General features: G+C 38.8%; 1 protein-coding gene across 2 annotated transcripts in view; it reads left to right on the top strand.

Moving 5' to 3' along the window:
- The window catches only part of LOC126299339 (vinculin), a gene marked incomplete in the record, with an annotated part of 267,846 nt that overhangs the window by 228,527 nt on the left and 15,802 nt on the right, over positions 1 to 23,517 (top strand). The window contains 2 exon segments of one of the 2 annotated variants that reach the window (XM_049991172.1): positions 9,390 to 9,428; positions 10,309 to 10,499. In XM_049991172.1, the coding sequence (XP_049847129.1) occupies positions 9,390 to 9,428; positions 10,309 to 10,478 (209 nt within the window). 2 annotated transcript variants of the gene reach the window in all.

The following is a 23,517-nucleotide window of genomic DNA, read 5'->3' as shown; positions in this document are numbered from 1 at the left end:
ATCCTCAAATCTTTCTTAGTTGTTAAAGGTACAGAATGTTTCTTAAATCTATCACAACAGGATTTTTTTTCCTTCTTCAAAATACTTTAAAAAATAACACAAATGTTGGGAACAAATATCAACTGTCACTGTACTGCTTATTAGTATGCCAGACTAAAATTTCTATTTCTTCTGTAGACAACTTTTCCAAAATTAAATAAATGTCTTTGCTTTTTATCAGTGAAGTATTTTTACATGGAAAAATTTAATAATGAACCTACTGTACACTTAAAATTAGATTCACTTTTACTTGAACTTGCTGTTATCTCCATGGTAGGAAAAAACACACACACACACACACACACACACACACACACACACACACACACAATAGTAAATCTTTGTCCCAATTTAAAAATACATAACAAAAAATGTACTAATAAATTAGTATTTTAAGTAGCTCATCTTCCAAATTATAGTTTTAAAACTTTTTACTTCTATATAACCTCCACTATAACCATTTTGAATTTTAAAACAGCCTTTCTGTATGCCTTGAACAGATAAAACTTGTTTTGACTTTAAAATAAGATAAAATTGTTCCAACTCAGAACCCCGCCAGTTAGTTACGTCTCAGTCACCGTGAGAAATGCACTTAGCCTAAAACTTTAAACGGTGACTTGTTTGAATTGGATGAAACTTGGAATATTTTCTTATCTTTATGCATACATTTCACACATAAATTTTGGAACAAATCCAGAAACATTGGGTCTTATATCTACTTTTGGCTGGATGATTTGGCGTGGAATGACCCCACTGCCAAACTGTGGCCAAGAGCAAAATGAACCACCCTGACAACCCAGGCCATCTGGATCCACCCCTCCACCACCAGCTTTTCCAAACTGCACAGATGGTACCTATTCGTAGAACACATTATTCATCTTGACCTCAATGTATGGTAACCTATTGTCCCCGCACCCTCCACTCAACAGTTTCTGTCCCCTCTGCCCATCACCTTCTCCCAATTCAAGTCTCATCACTCTCATTGTGCACTGCTCTCCTACAGTGCACCCACTGACCTTTTTCCACTCCTCTGCTCCTCACCTTTCTGCTCCCTTTTCTTCCCCCTTACGTAACTCTCCCACAGTCTGCTAATGCAATATCAGGTAGTCTTATCTGCTGCCTCTAATCCTTGCATGCTCCGCCAGGCAGCACTGTTTCATCTTCCCCCACCCGTACCCTGCTATCCCTCCCCCATCCACATGCTATTACAGATTTTTGCTACCATGTGATGCATTACAGTTTGTCTGGCTTAAGCAGCCATAGTTAGTGGTAATGTGTGTGCAAGGTGTGCTTGCTTGTGTGAATAGATGATGTTTTCCATTTCTGATGAAGGCTTTGGTTGGAACCTTAATGTCTAACAGTTTTTTCATTGTGCCTCTCTGCAACTTAACGTGTCATCTTTACAGTGAGTAGTAATCTATCCTTCCAACAATTGTTTATAGTTCAGCCTTGACTTTCCATTGTTTACCTTTACTTTATTATGCAATTCCCAACCTAACTCTATGACATTAATGCGTGTAATAAATAAGATTTTTGCAGTTATCTAGTACACTTGGTAGTAAGTCTTCAATGTGAAGTAATCCTAAACTGGAACCCAGGGAAACACTCGAACACATTAGTGCTCTTAGTAGATGTGGTTGCGTTTTCTGTTACTTGACTCATTAACTTAACTTTGTCCTCCTTGTTACAAAAATCTGAGTGAAAAAAAGAACTATATGCTTTCCCCCTTTTTCCATAAGACTCTAAATTATTTGATACATGAGCATAGTCTAAAAATGCTTGTAAGCTGTTGGAAAATCACATACGATACCCAATGGACAATTGGTCAAATTTTTAACAGAACTTCAAACAGGACTAAACTGCATTATCAGTGGATGAGTCTTTCCTATAATCAAACTGGGTGACAGTCAATTATGATAACTAAAATAAGTTGTTATTGTTGTCTTCAGTCCTGAGACTGGTTTGATGCAGCTCTCCATGCTACTCTATCCTGTGCAAGCTGCTTCATCTCCCAGTACCTACTGCAACCTACATCCTTCTGAATCTGTTTAGTGTACTCATCTCTCGGTCTCCCTCTATGATTTTTACCCTCCACGCTGCCCTCCAATGCTAAATTTGTGATCCCTTGATGCCTCAAAACATGTCCTACCAACCGATCCCTTCTTCTAGTCAAGTTGTGCCACAAACTTCTCTTCTCCCCAATCCTATTCAATACCTCCTCATTAGTTACGTGATCTATCCACCTTATCTTCAGTATTCTTCTGTAGCACCACATTTCGAAAGCTTCTATTCTCTTCTTGTCCAAACTAGTTATCATCCATGTTTCACTTCCATACATGGCTACACTCCAAACAAATACTTTCAGAAATGACTTCCTAATACATAAATCTATATTCGATGTTAACAAATTTCTCTTCTTCAGAAACGCTTTCCTTGCCATTGCCAGTCTACATTTTATATCCTCTCTACTTCGACCATCATCAGTTATTTTACTTCCTAAATAGCAAAACTCCTTTACTACTTTAAGTGTCTCATTTCCTAATCTAATTCCCTCAGCATCACCCGATTTAATTTGACTACATTCCATTATCCTCGTTTTGCTTTTGTTAATGTTCATCTTATATCCTCCTTTCAAGACACTGTCCATTCCGTTCAACTGCTCTTCCAAGTCCTTTGCCGTCTCTGACAGAATTACAATGTCATCGGCGAACCTCAAAGTTTTTACTTCGTCTCCATGAATTTTAATACCTACTCCAAATTTTTCTTTTGTTTCCTTTACTGCTTGCTCAATATACAGATTGAATAACATCGGGGAGAGGCTACAACCCTGTCTCACTCCTTTCCCAACCACTGCTTCCCTTTCATGCCCCTCGACTCTTATTACTGCCATCTGGTTTCTGTACAAATTATAAATAGCCTTTCGCTCCCTGTATTTTACCCCTGCCACCTTTAGAATTTGAAAAAGAGTATTCCAGTCAACATTGTCAAAAGCTTTCTCTAAGTCTACAAATGCTAGAAACGTAGGTTTGCCTTTTCTTAATCTTTCTTCTAAGATAAGTCGTAAGGTCAGTATTGCCTCACGTGTTCCAACATTTCGACGGAATCCAAACTGATCCTCCCCGAGGTCTGCATCTACCAGTTTTTCCATTCGTCTGTAAAGAATTCGCGTTAGTATTTTGCAGCCGTGGCTTATTAAACTGATAGTTCGGTAATTTTCACATCTGTCAGCACCTGCTTTCTTTGGGATTGGAATTATTATATTCTTCTTGAAGTCTGAGGGTATTTCGCCTGTCTCATACATCTTGCTCACCAGATGGTAGAGTTTTGTCATGACTGGCTCTCCCAAGGCCGTCAGTAGTTCTAATGGAATGTTGTCTACTCCGGGAGCCTTGTTTCGACTCAGGTCTTTCAGTGCTCTGTCGAACTCTTCACGCAGTATCGTATCTCCCATTTCGTCTTCATCTACATCCTCTTCTATTTCCATAATATTGTCCTCAAGTACATCGCCCTTGTATAAACCTTCTATATACTCCTTCCACCTTTCTGCCTTCCCTTCTTTGCTTAGAACTGGGCTGCCATCTGAGCTCTTGATATTCATACACGTGGTTCTCTTCTCTCCAAAGGTCTCTTTAATTTTCCTGTAGGCCGTATCTATCCTACCCCTAGTGAGATAAGCTTCTACATCCTTACATTTGTCCTCTAGGCATCCCTGTTTAGCCATTTTGCACTTCCTGTCGATCTCATTTTTGAGACGTTTGTATTCCTTTTTGCCTGCTTCATTTACTGCATTTTTATATTTTCTCCTTTCATCAATTAAATTCAATATTTCTTCTGTTACCCAAGGATTTCTAGCAGCCCTCGTCTTTGTACCTACTTTATCCTCTGCTGCCTTCACTACTACATCCCTCAGAGCTACCCATTCTTCTTCTACTGTATTTCTTTCCCCTATTCCTGTCAATTGTTCCCTTATGCTCTCTCTGAAACTCTGTACAACCTCTGGTTCTTTCAGTTTATCCAGGTCCCATCTCCTTAATTTCCCACATTTTTGCAGTTTCTTCAGTTTTAATCTACAGGTCATAACCAATAGATTGTGGTCAGAGTCCACATCTGCCCCTGGAAATGTCTTACAACTTAAAACCTGGTTCCTAAATCTCTGTCTTACCATTATATAATCTATCTGATACCTTTTAGTATCTCCAGGGTTCTTCCACGTATACAACCTTCTTTCATGATTCTTAAACCAAGTGTTAGCTATGATTAAGTTATGCTCTGCGCAAAATTCTACCAGGCGGCTTCCTCTTTCATTTCTTAGCCCCAATCCATATTCACCTACAATTTTTCCTTCTCTCCCTTTTCCTACTGACGAATTCCAGTCACCCGTGACTATTAAATTTTCATCTCCCTTCACTATCTGAATAATTTCTTTTATTTCATCGTACATTTCTTCAATTTCTTCATCATCTGCAGAGCTAGTAGGCATATAAACTTGTACTACTGTAGTAGGTGTGGGCTTCGTATCTATCTTGGCCACAATAATGCGTTCACTATGCTGTTTGTAGTAGCTTACCCGCATTCCTATTTTCCTATTCATTATTAAACCTACTCCTGCATTACCCCTATTTGATTTTGTGTTTATAACCCTGTAGTCACCTGACCAGAAGTCTTGTTCCTCCTGCCACCGAACTTCACTAATTCCCACTATATCTAACTTTAACCTATCCATTTCCCTTTTTAAATTTTCTAACCTACCTGCCCGATTAAGGGATCTGACATTCCACGCTCCGATCCGTAGAACGCCAGTTTTCTTTCTCCTGATAACGACATCCTCCTGAGTAGTCCCCGCCCGGAGATCCGAATGGGGGACTATTTTACCTCCGGAATATTTTACCCAAGAGGATGCCATCATCATTTAATCATACAGTAAAGCTGCATGTCCCCGGGAAAAATTACAGCTGTAGTTTCCCCTTGCTTTCAGCCGTTCGCAGTACCAGCACAGCAAGGCCGTTTTGGTTAACGTTGCAAGGCCAGATCAGTCAATCATCCAGACTGTTGCCCCTGCAACTACTGAAAAGGCTGCTGCCCCTCTTCAGGAACCACACGTTTGTCTGGCCTCTCAACAGATACCCCTCCGTTGTGGTTGCACCTACGGTACGGCCATCTGTATCGCTGAGGCACGCAAGCCTCCCCACCAACGGCAAGGTCCATGGTTCATAGGGGGGCTAAAATAAGTAGCAGCTATTATATGCTAAAATAAGTAGCAGCTATTATATGCTATACGTTGCTTTTCAAAAAGTTTTGAAAACTCTTGTAATAATGATATTATTTTCTAATTGTTAACTTCATCTACTTCCAATTTCTAATGAAGATTTAAGTCTGTCTGGAAAAGATCTATTCTATCATCTTTGGGGTGGCATCTGGGACATAAATATTTCCTCTATGTACCTGTTTGTTTAATAGACATTCTAATTCATTTTTACATGCAGTTAACAATGAATGATCATTGACAGTGCGCATGTTCTTATAATTCACAGCCATCCTTGCTTACTGATTTCAGTAGCTTTCCTTTGCTACCTTGAGATAAACTTTTATTTCATATTAATTTGATTTTGTTCTGCAAGTTATGTTTTATTGACATACATCGTGCAGTTAGTCCCTCTAATAAAATTTCCTTTGGTCTTAGAATATTGTCTATAACAAGATACTGCTTATTGCTCTTGATAGTGCCACAGGCAGTGCTGTAGTTGCCATTTTATTCTGTATGGTATACGGTACTCCTATGCCTTTAATGGTCCGCACTGCCCATTGCTTTTGCAGTTGTGTTTTGTGTATAAAATGTAATAAATATCTCCTAATAAACTTTTTTTAGCATATTGTTTCTTCGATTGGGTAGATAATGACTGAAGTTTAAGTGGTGTCACAGGCAACCCTAAAAGAGTTTCATTCAACTTTTCTCCTTCTACTACTCTTTTTGCATTGGTTATTTCACTCGCATTTGCTTCATTGCCTCATTCAAGAGCACAACAGCTTTCCTGGCACTAAAATAATGTTCTTATTTTCCTTAACATATTTTGTTTCTTCCAGAGTAATTATCCTCAAATCTTTCTTCTTTGTTAAAGGTACGGAATGATTCTTAAATCTATTGCAATAAGACTTTTAGTTGGTTTTTTTTTTCAAAATACTTTAAAAAATAACACAAATGATGGGAACAAATATCATCTGTTTCACTGTACTGCTTATTAGAATGCCAAACTAAAATTACTATTTCTTCTTTAGACAACTTTTCCGAAATTAAATAAATGTCCTTGCTTTTTGTCAGTGAAGTATTTTCACATGAAAAATTTAGTAATGAACCTACTTAAAATTAGTTTCATCTTTACTTGAACTTGCTGTTATCTCCATGGTAAGACACACACACACACACACACACACACACACACACACACACACACACACACACACACACAATAGTTTCAAAAGTAAAATGATAACTGTGTTTGTATAACAATTATTTAAAATGTCACCAAGCCCAAAACACTAGGCAGTTAGCATGAACAGAGCCAAATGCACACTGATCGACTTGCAGCACAGGCAGGCTGTGGGGCGAGGGAGATTTTCATGTCCTGACTTCAATTTCATGTCTTGACAGAGGACAGCAGTCAGACTGCTGACTGGTGAATTTTTCATGTGCATAGTTACATAGTAATTAATAAATATGTCTTGGAAAAAATATTCAATTGATTTTGGTATGGGCACGGTGCACTCCTTTGCATTAATGGTCTTCCACAAGTTTTACGAATGTTTATCTTTAGATGGATTTGTTATAATTTTCTACAGTAACATTGTATTGTGCACCTCTGTTTTAAAACCTCCTACTATGATATCATTTCCTGATTCCTGATGATGATGATGATGATGATGATGATATAACCCATTAGTAACCTATTTCTTTGTGAAAGATCCACGGATGATACACCATTGAAAATATTTTCCATTCCTGTTCTCCTTCTTCCCTGTATTCTTGCTGAAAAATTTCTCATTGGGCAGAAAACTGAATGAGAAAAGATGGAGTTCTGCTACTTTCCTCTCAGCCAAATAGCCCACAAAGTGCATTGAAACCTCTGAATTACATTAACTTATATTTTTCTCTAAATCAGATTCAAGTTTTCCCAAAAAGTTTCTGAAGTTATAACTGGCAGAATAGTATATTACAATTATTAAAATTTTCTTTCCATAAATTCAAACATTCCTTCACTGCCCTCAAACACCTATTCCCTGCAATATTATCCTACTAAAATGATTATTTATTTGGAACATTTAGCCTCTCCTTGTATCCTCAAAGAAACAAAATTCGGTAATGGATACCCCTATTGAGGATATCTATCAGCTCACTTTGAATATGATGTTTGAATATCATGTTGTAACCAAGTCCTATCACACATACTCACATGTGATAGAAAATAAACAGGACTAGTAATGGAATAAAATTTTACAAAAAAGACAGACCTGTTATGGGTAATTAAAACAGGAGAACAAGGATGAGGAGGCAGCAAAATATTACGTGAAATAGGAAATCGACAGAATCAGTAGAAACAGCATAGTTCGTAGTTCGTTAGTAGAGACATGTAGTGTGTTTCGTGGCTGGGGAAACTGAAGGGCATGAAGTAAGATAGAGGAGTTAATAATAAACAAAGACTTGATGGAAGATCAGAACAAATGTGTGTAAGTGGCAATACAACCAGCAGCAGTTTAAAATAACGGTCAGGCACAGCAAGATATGAAGGTAAGAGAAAAGAAGGATGAATGAGTTAGAACTGGGTAGATGGAATATGTGTGAAGGTAAGAAGAGATCCCAAAAGAAGTAGAAGAGACTGATACAGGATTTGCACTTTTGAGAGTATGGGCACAGACTAGACTAAGTTGGTGAGATGAGAAGTGTGTATAAAAATTTGTGGAGTAAGTATCTGAAAAGTTAATATTAACTCTGCCTTGATGGGTCAATAGTCATTTGGGGATGGCAAGAGTATGTATCATGGTATAAGTTTTCACAACCGTAGATATTGGTGCTGTATGAGATGATACAGGTGATATTAGTAGAAACATATGACCCAGTGGGTGATGTCATGTAGAGCTGTTTCAGCCTTGGGGTACGGTAAATTTAGACAACCTAAATGTGATGTTAAATAGCTGTAAATGAAAGGGATTGGTTATCTAGTGCAAACATCTATCTATCTTGCCCTTCTGTTCCTGTTACCAGCAATTTGCATATTTCTGTCAATGTTCTGTTTTGCCACTAGCTTATCATTTTGCTGTTTCATTTGTTTGTAATCTGAAGAATTTTTATTTCACTAGTCTCAACTATTGTTATTTGTTGATTGTATAGTCCATTAACCCCAAACAAATGAGGATGTGCAGATAGAAGTCACTGTCTTTTAACAAATCAGCGAGCAGAAACATAATTATTTTAAAAAAAGTATTTAGCAGATTGAAAAATAGCAAACAAAATTATGACACAAAATAGGGTACATTACTCAGTATGTACAAAATATACAGAATACATAAATATCTATCAAAAGTCTTTTTATGTAGTATAAAACTAACATTTCCTATAAATAATAATACAATTATTAATATTTCTGATGTCCAGAAGTCTCTGAAAATATATATAAAATTATGAACTGTCATTATCTGGCATTCTAAAGATAATACCTAGCAAACAGTTCCAATACTTGCAACAAGTAAATTTAGTGACACAGAATGTGTATATGTGGTGAACCTTTGGTATAACAGCTACAGTATTACAAGTCTTGTTTCACATGTACAGCCTTGGAGAGTATATGCCACTTTGTTTTCTATGTATTTGTAATCAGTAATACATAAACTTTCTGCTACTAAAGAAACTGAATGTCAAATCAGAAGAAACAGAACACTTCATATTTTCTAATACATACATGACCCATAACATACACAGCTTCACAGTATTTAAAAGCTAGTTGTGACAAAATTCTGTTGTATGTTACATTTCTGTGTGGCGATTGTGTAATGACTACAACCTTGGATAGCAGAAAGGCTTCACAATTGTTCCTGTGCCTTTGCTTACTTGCTTCACCACTACTCATTGTCAGTTCATAGACAGTGACATAGGCTGAGGTGTAATGATTTAATCACATCGTCCATTCAGTGTTCATTAACTTTTCACAATTAATCTTACAAATCCATATTGCCCAGTAGTGCTAACTATATCTCACCAGTTTGTCTCTTTTTTTTAATTAATTTTGCTTTTTTTTTTCAATTTTCAGTGAGGCTAAGTATGTATATTTGCTTAATAATGCTGTTTGCTTTTGCCCTAACAGAAACTATTCCACGGATGGACATGGGAGAGATTCGAGGGGGTAACCCTATTTTTATTTCAAAGCATGAGTTTTGAGCATTTTTAGTAATTTTAATGCATATCTTTTGGTTATTTGCTGGCATTTTTGCATGTTGGAGAAATGAAAATGTATGGACTGCAGATATAGTAGTTACTTGTGGTGTAATCTACTATTTTTGATGGGAGGGAGACATGTTTGATCTCTACAATAAATATCTGTAAAGCGAGTGCCCTAATATTCCAGTTAAGAAAGTGTTTACTTCTGTGTTGTTATAATGTGTATTTGTGGAAGTAATAGAAATTTAATGCATGTCAGGGATCATTACAGACATTATTAGCATTTTCTTTTCAAGTTGTATTTCTTGCATGATTTGCATTACAATGGGGTTTTTATTTTGCACTTTTACTTTTGTCTGTAATATGTATGAGAAACAAATGTACACAGGAAATTATTTGAGAGATTCCTCACCAGAAGCCTGTTACCTGTAGTTTGTTTTTGCCAAAATCCATTTAATGTCCTATAATTACGAAAGACAATTTTGGGGCATAGGTTTGTGAAATAGCTTGTCAGATTTGAAATGTCTTACTTATTTTAATGCTTTCTTCTTACATCTACTTTGATTCTTTCATTTCAGCATACACCTGTATGTTGAACAGTGTTTTCCCTGTGTAATTATGCCATTATATTTAATGTATTTGCATCACGGTAGTTTTACATAATTTTTGTACCATATTTTCAAACAATTTTATTTAGTACTTCCATTCTTAGCAGTTACACACAAGTTAGGCAATGGAAAATTAATTACATCCAATTGTTTCTGCATTTTGACTGATAAACATTCGTAAAGTAGTCCAGATGTATGACATTAAGTTGGACTTACAAACTGATTCACATTTCATAGGAACTGAAGAGGATCAGGAAGCGACAGATATGCTTGTCGGAAATGCCCAAAACCTTATGCAATCTGTGAAGGAAACTGTACGTGCTGCTGAATCAGCTTCCATAAAGATACGAACAGATGCTGGTATTAGGCTTCGCTGGGTCCGTAAGCAACCCTGGTACCAGTATTGAGATTTCCTTCTCCAGTAACAGGTAAAATATTTCATTTAAGAGGTCTCATTATTTGTATGCACATTTTTCTCATCGAACTGCTAATTCTTGGTTCAGACGTAAATGTGAATTACTGAATATAGTTTCTGTTTAATGGTATGTTTTTGGATTTCTGTCAGGATTGGTGATATCATTTTTGCTCAGAATTTTTCAGCTACTGACCTACTTGTATTCTTCAGGTGCCACAATATGTGGCCTCCTGTGTGTTCACTATCTGGATTCTAGCGAGACAGTGAAATTGTGAACTCTGCTTGACACGAGAAAATATATTATTTATTGAATAACTAATACTGCACTTTCTATTATGTATTATTGGCAGCTTCTTCGTGCTTATTTCTAAAATTACTCTTGTAAGAAACATTTGTCAAATACCTGATCTTGTCTTTCAGAGTTGTTTGCAGCTGAACTAAATTGGAATCTCACAGAGAATGTCAAATACCAATTTGAGAATCATGGGGTGAATTTTGAAAATGTGTAGCTAGCTATCAAAGAATATTTTCTATAGCAAGAACAAACACCATTTATAGTACGAGGAAAACGTAAGACACAATGAAGTACTGGTTGTGCATAGCACTAAATTCATTGACTCCGTTCATCACAAGAATAAATCTCGTGTAAACATTACACTATGTATCCTTTCACATTTGCTGGAACATCATTGGATTTTGTTTCACATGGAGTGGAAGCCAAGCAGTCTTGAGTACAGTGGAGTATGGTAATAAGAATATGTTTTATGCTGTGTGTTATGCATACATCGACTTGGCGATAATGTGAGGCCAGCGCATTTGACTTGGTCAGCACTGGCCAGTCAGGCAAGCGATCCAACTGACCTGCAGTAATGGGAATAAGTGCAGTGAAGACATAAAAAGAGACGAGCTGAGAACAATATAGCTTTGAATGTCATTTAATTTTTAAACAGAAGGAAGTGCTATATGGTAAAACTCAGGCGATATGCTTCTTAGGTGACAGGATGGAAAACATAACATACTCTCGATCTTAGCTAACATAGTATAGTAATTAAAAACAAGAGTGATGAAAATTCCTGACTTTCACAAGGGTAATTTTTCTGCTGAACTATATGCGGCATAAAAGCGCACTGCTGGGGTTTCACCATGCAGTTAAAATTGAAGCCACTGAAGATATGACGGACAGTCATCTGGTAATCTCTGAACTCCTTCCATATCAGACTCCAAGGAATACATTTCAGTACTGCTACATTGATAAAAGAGACGCTCAGCAGCAGAATCCCGAGCCACCAAAAATTCCACATTTCCTACTTGTCTTTTATGACATGCTGCTCTGCATTTCCCCATCGTTCGGCAATGACATGACAGGAAGGTTCGTGCACTAGTTCCAGTACATTTGTCAACTTAAAAGTCTAGTTATTTCTCACAACAAATCCCTTAACTTGGCTTCAGATCGTTTCCATTGGGTTCAGATTGCGGTGCTAAGGTAACAACTGTAAAAATTAACCATTTGCACAGTGTACTCAAAATCATGAAAATTGTTTGTTTTCCATGTTTCTATGATGCTTAACACTGTGGCTCGTGTGAGACCACATCTGTCCTACAAAGTGATGGGCATATTCAGACAAAGAGTATTTGATTTTTCTCCAAGAAATTTAATTGTGTAATGTTTTCTTAATTTCAACAAACCTGTAACAGTCATGTATAAAACATCAATACTAAGAAAGTGTATGTGCAATGAAAACCAGAATTTTGTGTGCGACATGTAATTATAACTAGAAGACATACAGTGTTCTTGAAAAATGGTGGTTAAGTGTGAGTTAATTTCCATATATTTGATGAATTTCATATTTAAATGTTCAAATCAAACAAAACAAAAAATAATTGTAGGCCAAAACGAGCTGTGAACTGTTGCCCGCAAGCACACGATTACCAATCTACGATGCTATCGATTTCGCAACACATATAATTATAATACTCTCCCTTATTTTTGTTACATGATGTTTCTCGTAAAACATCAAAGCTGATTTTTCTCTGTAATATTATGAAAAACACAAACAAAAACTTGTTTCTCTCCATTCCGCATATGCGTTTCATTACAAAGCAGGAAGCAGTGTCATCCTAATCAAAGCACAAGTAGTGTATACGAAGACTGTAACTGTACATGATTTTTAAATAAGAATTATGCAGCTAAACTATGATTACAAAAAATGTTGGCTCTTAATACATCAGAATGTCTTAAAGCTTCGTTTACAGACCTAGTAATAAGATATCGAATTCATAAGCCAGACCTACTTCCAAGAGTGAAATAGCACCAATGTACAAGAGCTACAGTTGCTGATCAACCATTGTGTTTGTGTTTTTTTGCATCAGATTTATTCTTATGATGAACGAAGTATAGACAACAGTAATACAGGCTACAGAATAGGCTGAGCCCACATTTGTGCTTGTTTAAATAATACTGTGTCTTTGGCGGCCCACCAGAGCATGCCAGGGGGCGACCCAGGTCATGTGGCCTCTATAAGCAGGCCTGTGCACTGTATGGACACGCAACCTCTGAAATCACACGCATCATGAGTGAAGGTACAGCACTCCTCTCTTATAGGGGGTGGGAAAACCACATACAAACATGAAAATGCTAGGCATAAAGAAAAGCATTGGTACAGAAAAAAAGCACAGATATTGTTTTTAAAAAAAAGACACTGAGATTGAGTCACAGAAAACACCAATGATAGCACTGACGACCATTTCATCGCCGATAACAATGGTGGCTGCAGCATATTGTGGGCAGTCACTGACAAGTAGGGACAGAAGTAATGGGGGTGGCAGGTTGCCAGGCCATCCCCTCTCTTGTGAGAGGCCATAGGGCAGAACAGAGATAGCATCTCCATACTGAAGTCCTCATAAAGCTCAGCAGTTGGCACCGGGGGCATCAGCTGTGACATTGGAGATGATGGCCTCATGGAACCCAGAAACAGAGCGACGGTGGCTGCGGTGTTAGGTGCGGTGGGGCTGCACCAGTAACAGCAGTCAAGAAGGGGGAGGGGGCGGCGGGGCGGAGGCACCAGTCTGGCAGGCAGCGATCCACGGTGCAAAGCTGACCGTTTGCGACAGATGAACAGGCATCGCTAGTGGCAGTGGTGGGGAGGCGGTAGACCATCCAGAACAGACCCTGCAATGCACGGTCGCAGCTGGTCAAAGTACATCTGCCTGTCATGAGTGCGGATGACACACAGACACTGGCCCCGGTGATGCTCGGTGATGGTAGGAACCCAGTTACACCGGCAGCCGAAACCACAAACCAGACAGGCCCACCCGGCCAGAACCTTCGCAGAGCTGGTGATGGCAGCGTACATGCCATCAGATGCATCAGGTGAAGGATGGTCTGTGCTCGGCATCCACAAAGCAGCTCCACCTGGCTCTTGTCCCCCCACTGAACTGAAATGGTATGAACCCAAAAAAATGGTCTAGAGCAGCTTCAGGGGATGTGCCAGAAACATATGTGGACATCTAAGTTTTAAATCTTGCATTCAGACTCACCTTTAGATTGAGGATGAAATTGGGGGAGCTGTGAGATGGTGAACACCACTAGCCAGACAAAACGATGCAAATTCCTGAGAAACAAACTAGGAGCCATTATTGGTAACTATGGTACATGGAAATCCCTCAACTGCAAAGCTCTTAAACAGGCCCAAAATAGTGGGCGCCATGGACATGGTCGCATATGCCGCATACAGAAACTTGGAATAGGCATCCACTACAGTGAGCCAATCCTGATTTAAGAATGGCCCAGCAAAATTGACATGTAGACACTCCAGTGGGTGCTGCTGCATCAGCTAGGGGCAATGAGACTTGCTGGGCCATCTGTGCTGAACACAGTAAGTGTAAGTGGCGAAAATCTAGATTTGCCAAGATTGCGTTTGACACCCACAGACTGCAAAACAGAAAACAACAATTGGAGATTTCTAAGATAGTCTTTGGTGGAAGAACCCGAAACCACAGTATCATCGAGGGTAATTGATGCAGCCAGCCACAGAGGCTGTCATCTGTGCTAAGAAACGCTGAAAAAATTGAGGCATGCTAGCAATACCAGAAGGGAAGCATTGATATTGGTATAGTCTGAAAGGTGTATTGACAAGAAGAAGGCCCCTACTTTGAAAAGTAGTGGCCCCCTGTTAATTTTGCAAGCAACTTGTCAGGACAGGGCAAAGAGTATGTATCTATCATGGAATGTGCATGAATTGTGACACTGGAGTCTGCACAGATACAAAGCTTACCTGTCAATTTCTTAATGATGACTAATGGCGTAGCCCATTCATTGGAGGAAATAGGCCATATGACACCAAGCAATGTCAAATGGTCTAGTTTGGCCTTGACAGAGTCACACAACATGACAGGCACCTGTCGTACCCGAAAAAGAGAGGGGCAGACTTTAATTGGTAATGTCGCCCTGAAAAGCACAACCAAGCACAGGGGGAAACAGAGACAAAAACTCAGTGCAGAGGAATTCCAGTTTCTGATCTGGAACTTGGTCTGACAAAATTTTTGTCATCGGCAGTGGAGAAATCAAGACTTAAAACACATCTAACCTGAACAGGTCTGCACTGTGAGAATGATCTCCAGCAAGGAAGGTGAGAGAGTGAGCAACAGATTTTTAAGAGACAGGCTTGGAAAACTGACCTAGATCGGAATCTGCTGTTTATTGTAGCTACCAACTTCCGTAAAACCTGTGTGAGTGAAGAGGAGCACAAGTTCACGTACGTTTGTGCGTTTACTAAAGTCACTGCAGCTCCTTTGTCCACTTACACTTTTACTGGTTTATTAAATGCATGCAAGTCAATAAACAGTTTGTTAGGGGAGGAGTCATTGTAGATATACAGTTCGTGTCCGTCGATACTACAGTGTTCACCACATTTGAAGATGAGTTACATACTGATGCAATATGACCTGCTCACATTTTGCCAAGGATGTTTCAAGTACACCTCAGAAGTTTTGCTGGCAACCCCTCTCATATCCTGCATACAGTCCCAATCTCTCTCCATGCAAATACGCCCTAAAGAAAGACATTCATGGCCATCAATTTGCTTCAAATGAAGAGGTGCATGTGTGGATACAATCGTGCAAGTGCAAACATTTTTCCATCAAGACAATGACCATCTTGTGTCACAGTGGGATAACTGGATTAATGGTTATGGTGATTATATTTGAAATAATAAACAGTTTACTTACTTTTTTCTCCATCTGTCTTATTTTCATTTGACTACTACTTATATAATTATTGCAAAAAATAACAGTCCTGTTACACTTTTTTGGGGTACTCCTGAAATTACCGTTACATATGCCAGTTTTGTTCCATTTGTAGAGTTCTCTCTGCAAAGAAGTCTTGAATTCAGTCCCAAATGTTGTCTGTTATTCGGTAATCAATTAGGCTCCAATTGTTGCACAGTACATACCTGTATAGCTACAAGGTCCATATTTAGCTTTTGTATGTTTTATTAGTACCAGATTTCTGAAATTTTGTGTGTAGTTTTGTATATAAGAGGTTTACTCTTGCATTTTGTAACTGTAAGTGTAAATTCAGGCAGTCTGTAGAGCACTAGTCATCTTTGATTTGTTTTAAAGTGTCAGGGACCATTCGTTTCAGCCTAGTAAGCCAATAAGCCAGGCCCCAACTGTTGCCTGTTACACATCTGCATCAGGCAATCTGTGCACGACTGTCATTTCTTCTGAACAGCTAGCTGCACAGCTCATACGGCATCAGCCTCCATTAGTGGCACATCAGAAGGGTAGCAGTTCGCATATCTAGGTTTCTGTCTGCGCTTTTATGGTCAGTACTTACGTTAGTAATCCTCAGAGGGTTGAATGAAATATAATGCCTCCACCTTTGTTAATTGGGTTTGAATGGGAATATTTTAATATATCAAATGCAGAAATAATTCTTAGAATGTGATCTTTCATTACCAATATTCACTTTGCCACATAATCACCAGCCAACTGGATACATTTCTGCCAACAATGAACAAATTTTCTGAAGCCATCAAGGAAGAAGTCAACACACTATTTCTGCAACCACAGTCTCACAGTTCTCTCAACGTCTTCATCAGAAGCATAATGATGTCCACGCAGATCGTCTTTCATTATGGGGAACAGATGCAAGTCATACGGTGCTAAATCTGGACTGTATGGAGGATGCTGTACGGTGGTGAGATTCAGTCTCTGAAGTTCTGCTGTGGTGGCATCTGAAGTGTGTGGTTTGACATTGTCATGTTGTAGGAAAACATTTTCCTTTTCGTTTCAGACCCTTGTTAGCCATTGTTTCAGAGTTCGCAGCATTGTAATGTGACACACTGAATTTATTGTTGTTCCACGAGCAAGGAAATCAACATGGATAACACCATGTGTCACAGAACACTGTGGCCATGATTTTTCCAGCTGAGGTCTGCATCTTGAATTTCTTTTTCTGGGGCTAGTCTTTGTGTTGATATTCCATACACTGATGTTTCATCTCCGGGTTGTAATGGTGTACCTGTACCCACGTTTCGTCTCCTGTCACAGTTACCTTCATTCTCGTAACGTGAGAGGATTTCCTGGCAGATTTCAAGTCTGTGTGCTTTCATTTCACAGGTCTTCCAATAGCCAAGCAAAGCAATAGTGTGACCCACACATTCTTGTGAAATGCCGATTGTGCTTGCAGTTTCTTTCTGAGTGATACGACGATTCTTCTGAATCGATCTGTCAACATTTTGCATGTGAAACTCATTGGTTGCTGTTACAGGACTTCCAACTGTTTGTTTGTCACGCAGATCAGATGTTTCCGCCTCAACATCTTTAAACTTATTCACCCACTGACGCACAGTACTCACATCAACACAATCATCATAAACTGCTTTCGTTCTGTGATGGATGTCCTTTGGGGTGACACCTTCTCCTGTCAAGAATTCAATGACTGCATGTTGCTTAAATCGCATTGACCAACCATCTGCACAGGGTTCCATACTTTACACTGTAACAACACAACCATTCAATGCTAAGGCTTCCCGCCAACAGGAGCTGTAGAGAAGAGGCTAAGGAACAAGCCAGTACCTGCCGCATACCAATGCTGCCAACTGTTGAAGAGTTATGAAGGTGGAGGCATTACTTTTCAGTCAACCCTTGTAGAATGGTTAGGAAGTGTTCGTGATTTGTACAGGTGCAGGTGGAGCTGGTCACAGTTCCAAAACATCTGGATATTCTTTTGGCTACGGTCAGTTCTATTAAGACTGCTGCCTCGGAGTGTAGTAGTGGCAGAAAATGTGGTGCACTGCATTGGACACCTCAGGTGTCACTTGATTCTCCCACAGGCCCTGCTGTTGAAGAACCTCCTAGTTTCCTCTATGCAGTGGATCTGCCCTCACAGCAGGATGATTGGTGAGTGGTAACACTTTTGCGTCACTTGAGATGGAGAGCCAATGTGTAGACTGGCTGTGAGGCCTTGCTTATTCACTCTGAGTGGACAGGTGGCCATTCTGTCAGCAGGTTCCAAGCAGGCACACAACGGCAGCTTGTCGGGAGCTTTTCCCTTGGGGGGAATAGCCTGCAGGACCAGTAAGAAAGCCAAGGTGCACTTGGTATGTCTGCCAGGGAGGCCTCATCTAAAATGTGGGGCAGACCCTTGCCTTTGGCTATTGAGCATGAAAGTGGCACTCATGTGCAAGTTGTGACTTAAATTGTCAGTAATGACGCCTGTTGCTTGGGTTCTGAGGCCATTTTCAGTTCATAAAGGCAGCTGCTACAGGTGGTGAAGGCTGCTGACCTCACATGTGATGGTGTAAGCAGAGGTTGCAATTTGCAGCTTATTCCCAGAGGTGACGGGGTCTTTTGGTTTGGAGCTGAGTGGGGGGTCTCAACCAAAACCTTTGTCAACTCTGTGACAGTCTTGCCTGCAGATTTCTAGATCTGCATTATAGGGTGGCGAATTGTAGGACTACTGTTGTTAGGTCAGGGGTGCACTGCACAAGGGAAGCAGCTACTTGGGTAGTGGGGTACTTGTGGAGTGCACATGATGGTTTCTTAGGCTAGCCAGTAGTTTGATGTGCTCTGATAAATACTCACCAGCTGATATGCAGAAAGAGACATCAGACCGAGTTTGAGTAAAGACATTTTGACTGTCAAAATTTTATCAGGAAAGTGTTGAAGTACAATTAACAAGCTTCCCCAATTTACTGCCCTCCAGAAAAGTTATCATGCTCAAATTATTCTTGGAACCAAGAGCTGGTTGTAACCTGAAGTACGAGGGCATGCTGAAAAATAATACCTCCAATGTATTATTTTAAAACTCTTTAAGGTTTTTGAAAGAAATGAATGCTGTTAACATTCCAAATCTGTATGCTTCATGTCTACATATTAGCAGGCCTCTGTGAATAAAGGGCTCCAAATCTTAGCCTTTAACATGGTGCTGTGTGACATAATTATATCAGTGCCTGGGAAACAGTGCATTGTAATCAAGTTTCGAATTCAAAGAGTTCGTCCACACATGGAGCAACCTCCCTTCATCATGATAATGCCAGACCACACATGAGCACTGTGACATCTGCAGCAATTGGACACCTGAGATTCACTGTCATCAGTCGTCCTCCATACAGTCCCGACTTGACCTCATCCAATTTTCACCTGTTTGCAAAACTTGAAGAACGCCGTCATAGTGATGAAACAATGCAGCCAGAGTTGAGGTTGTGGTTCCATCAACAAAGTGAAACATTTTACAGTGGTGGTATCTTCAAACTGATCTCTCATTGGGAGAAATGTGTTCATTGCCAGGGTAATTACGTCGAGAAATAAATATGTAGACACGAAGAATAAAGATGTATAATATTAATAAGATTTGTTTTATTTAGAAGCTTTAAGAGTTTCCACACAAGTAATTCTGAGGCTCCTCAGCATGCCCTTGCAGTAAGCTCCAAGATATTCAGCAGTTTATGGGGCATATATTGAAATGACAGATTAGACAACATAGGAATGGGAGTGTTCATTGCATTTGACAAAAATATTCTCTCTCTTGGGGTCAAATTTGAGTGTGATAGTGAACTTATTTGGTCACGTGTAATGGGTGCAGTTGAAACCAAGTTCATTGTTGGATGTTTTATATTTTTTACCAGCCATCCGATTCCACAGTGATAGTTTTAGAGTCTTTCTTTGAATTACTATGGACAGTAGTGCAGAAGTACCCAGTTCATGCCATATTTATTGGTGGCAACTGTAACCTACTGAGTGTAGACTAGGATGTCTATGGATTCATCACAGGGGATACAGACAGACATTCCTGCAAAATATTTTCAAACCACTTTTCCAAAAGCTGTTTTGAGCAGCTATGTCGACAGCCCACTCACAATAGACACGTTTTAGACCTTGTAGCTACAAACTGCCGTGACCTTATTGACAGCATCAGTGTAGAGACAGGGATTAGTGTCAATGATGTCATCATAGTGACTATGGTTATTAAATGAATCAATCAAGAAGGCTAGGATATTATTTCTGCTAGATAGAGTAGATTCATCAGTTCCTGATGGTGCCTTTCCACTGAATTCAGTATTTCATACTTCTCTTTATCATCTTCTGTTTCAGTTCTAGTAGGGTCCCTGAGTGACTGAATATATTATTTTGATTTGCTTACTGCGTTTACTAAAACAAAGACCTCTTAGAGTTTTGAGTCAGCTCCTTTGGAAGAATTTTACTTTCAAAGTCATTGAACACTTTCCTCATTGCTCTCCTTATGCTTATTTTATCTTCATTTAAGTTTTGTTTGTGTGTTAGTTTTTCACTTCTCATGAATCAGTGATGAAGCCATTTTCTAACAAGATTATTAAACCATGGTGGGTCTTTCCCATCTCTTAATACCTTGCTCAGGACATGCTTGTCTATGGCATATTGAACAATGTTTTTGAATTTTTTTTCTTATGTGCTCTACATCTTCATCCTCAGAATTTGATGTTGACCAATCAGATAGTCAGTAATTTGTATCCTGTCACTTTTACTAAGCAAAAATATTTTCCTACCCTTCTTAACATTCCCTGTAATACTTGTGATCATAGATGCTCTAACTGCCTTATGATCTCTGATACCCTCCTCTATGTTGACTGATTCAAAAAGTTCAGGTCTGTTGGTTGCTAGAAGGTCAAGACATTACTTTCACAGTTGGTTCTATAACTATCTGCTCGAATTAACTTTTGGACCTGATATCAGAATAATGTCACACAAATATCTGTCTCACCCTCTGTTACAATAGCACGATCAGGAAACTTATTCACAAAATACTACATGTTCTCTCTTGAGTGCCTCACCACTACTGCACATGACACTGGTGGTCTATAAAAGCATCTGTTTACCATATGCTGCTGCTTATTATTTTTGTGTGTTTCTGTCCAGTGTACTTGAAGTTTCACTTTTTTATCTAAGTGTTAGTGAAACCAGCTGTTGCTTCCTCAAGATTTTTCTTCATTTTGGGGCAACTGCTAAACAGCAGTTGGAGAAGATCTGGAGAATATGCTATATGCAGATGTGTCATCATCGCAAGTGGATGTACTGTCATTGACTTTTTTTTAAATTTTATTTACATGTCAGGTGCCATAGGACCAAATTGAGGAGCAAATATCCAAGGTCATGGAACGTGTCAGTACATGAAATTACAACATAAAAGTAATAACAGATAAAAAGAAAATGTTTATGAACCCGAAAAGAGTCAAGCCATAAATTTAAGTAAACGCAATCAACAATAGAATAAGAATCAGCTTAATTTTTCAAGGAACTCCTCAACAGAATAGAAGGAGTGACCTATGAGGAAACTCTTCAGTTTGGATTTGAAATGGCGTGGATTACTGCTAAGATTTTTGAATTTGAGTGGTGGCTTATTGAAAATGGCTGCAGCATTGTACTACACACCTTTCTGCACAAGAGTTAAGGAAGTCCGTTCCAAATGCAGGTTTGATTTCTGCCGAGTATTAACTGAGTGAAATAAAGTGATCATGAAAGCTGCTTATTCTTGGGAATAAGCTAATATTGTTAACAAGAAATGACAGTAAGGAACATATATATTGAGAGGCTAATGTCAAAATACCCAGACTCGTTAACAGGGATTAACAAGAGGTTCGTGAACTTATACCACTTATTGCCCAAAGCGACCGTTTATGAACTAAAAATATCCTTTCAGAATGGGCAGAGTTACCCCAATATATAATACCATATGACATAAAGAAATTAAACTAATTTTTGTGTCGAACGATCACTCACTTCAGATACCATTCGAACTGCACTATTTGAAACCGAGCTAATGATGCACTCAACATCCCTTACTACCAAGCTAGCGTCACACCAAACAGAAATATTTTTGAGTTACTCGTAATACTATAGGGCATATCATTTATATAAATAAGGAACAGGAGTGGCCCCAACACTGATCCCTGGGGCACCCCCCCCCCCCCCCCACTTGACTGTGCCCCACTCAGACCCCACATCACAGCTATTCTCAACACCATGATTAATGACCTTTTGCTGTCTGTTGCTAAAGTGAGAGGTGAACCAACTGTGAGCTACTCTCCGTATTCTGGAATGGTCCAACTTCTGGAGCAATATTTTGTGATTAACACAATCAAATGCCTTAGTTAAATCAAAAAATATGTGTAGCGTTCAAAACCTTTTGTTCAATACCGTATATGGTATTTTATTTTTGTTGGTTTGCTGTTATAAACCTTCAGCTATCACTGCCTGATCATCTGCATTAAAATCTGTATGTTTGTAGTCCAGTATTCTGTTTTGCATTTTCTTATACTAAATTTTAAAATCTGTCAAAATTTCAACAACACAATTTTAAGATAATGTGTTATGGAACTATCAGTATGTCTTTGTGTCATCCATGCCTGGTGACACTTCTTACTTTCCACTATTCTCGTTACAAACTGCTACTGCCAACATCACCCATATCTGTAGCATTATACTTGCTGATTTCCTAATTTTGAATATGGCAACTTGACTTACTGCCGTGGTGTTAGATGACTAAATAGATTAACAGAACTTGTCTCCAGTACAAACTAAATAATACAGAAATTGTCATGTGTGAGGTAAGAGTTTACTGCTGTACTAAATGAAGTACCAGACCTGATTACAGGGAAAGGTTGTGTATCGTATTCTTCAATGGATACCATACATAAACAACAGGGAGAGCAACAGTGCTGTAGAACCACATTTGTACAAATGCACACTTTACTGTCATTACACACACACACACACACACACACACACACACACACACACACACACACACACACACACAAGTTACAAGACAAAAAATAATAATGCAAGCACAACAGTAATAATCCTCAAAAAGTATTTAATGCTGTGAGTTGGCTTTCTAATGCAAGATCATGTAATATCATTTAATGAAAAGGAAATGAGTACCCTGTTCAGAATTACTCCAGTATCAGCAGTTTAATTAAGAACCTAAGATTCAGCACTTGTAATTAGTAACTGATTGGTTTGGAAAAACCATGATAGAATAACAATAATAATATGTGTTAGGATACATCTCCCCAAGATGTAGAGGAGCTGTGGGTCAGCAGACAGTTGCATTTAATAGTGGAATGTTTAATATTTAAGCTGTCAGCCAAAATCCTTAACTTGCTCATTCAAACTAAATTGTTTTGTATATTTACAGTAGCTATTTTTACACAGTATTGAGTTAACACAGGTCTGGAAAATTGGTTTCTCTTCAGCAAATATCACATGATTGACACTGTTAATCGCTTTTCATCGCCATTGCTTGAAGAGCATTATGTTTGATAAATACATATTGTTATCCAGTTGTTCGTTATGTAGGCTTTCATTACAATGCACACAAAAGTATTATTGGTACTTTTTAATCATGGACCTTGCATGCCTAAACATGACAGACAGCGGTACTGTTAATGCAGCCACATTGGAGTGGTATCTTTAGAGCTCTTGAAGAGGGGAAAAAGTCTCTCAAGTACTCTAAGGAAAAACATTCTGGATGGTCGACTAATATGGTT

This window comes from Schistocerca gregaria, chromosome X (assembly GCF_023897955.1).
Source record: "Schistocerca gregaria isolate iqSchGreg1 chromosome X, iqSchGreg1.2, whole genome shotgun sequence".
Lineage (NCBI taxonomy): Eukaryota > Metazoa > Arthropoda > Insecta > Orthoptera > Acrididae > Schistocerca > Schistocerca gregaria.
Note: the sequence above shows the minus strand (reverse complement) of the source record. Positions and strands in the feature narration are given on the sequence as shown.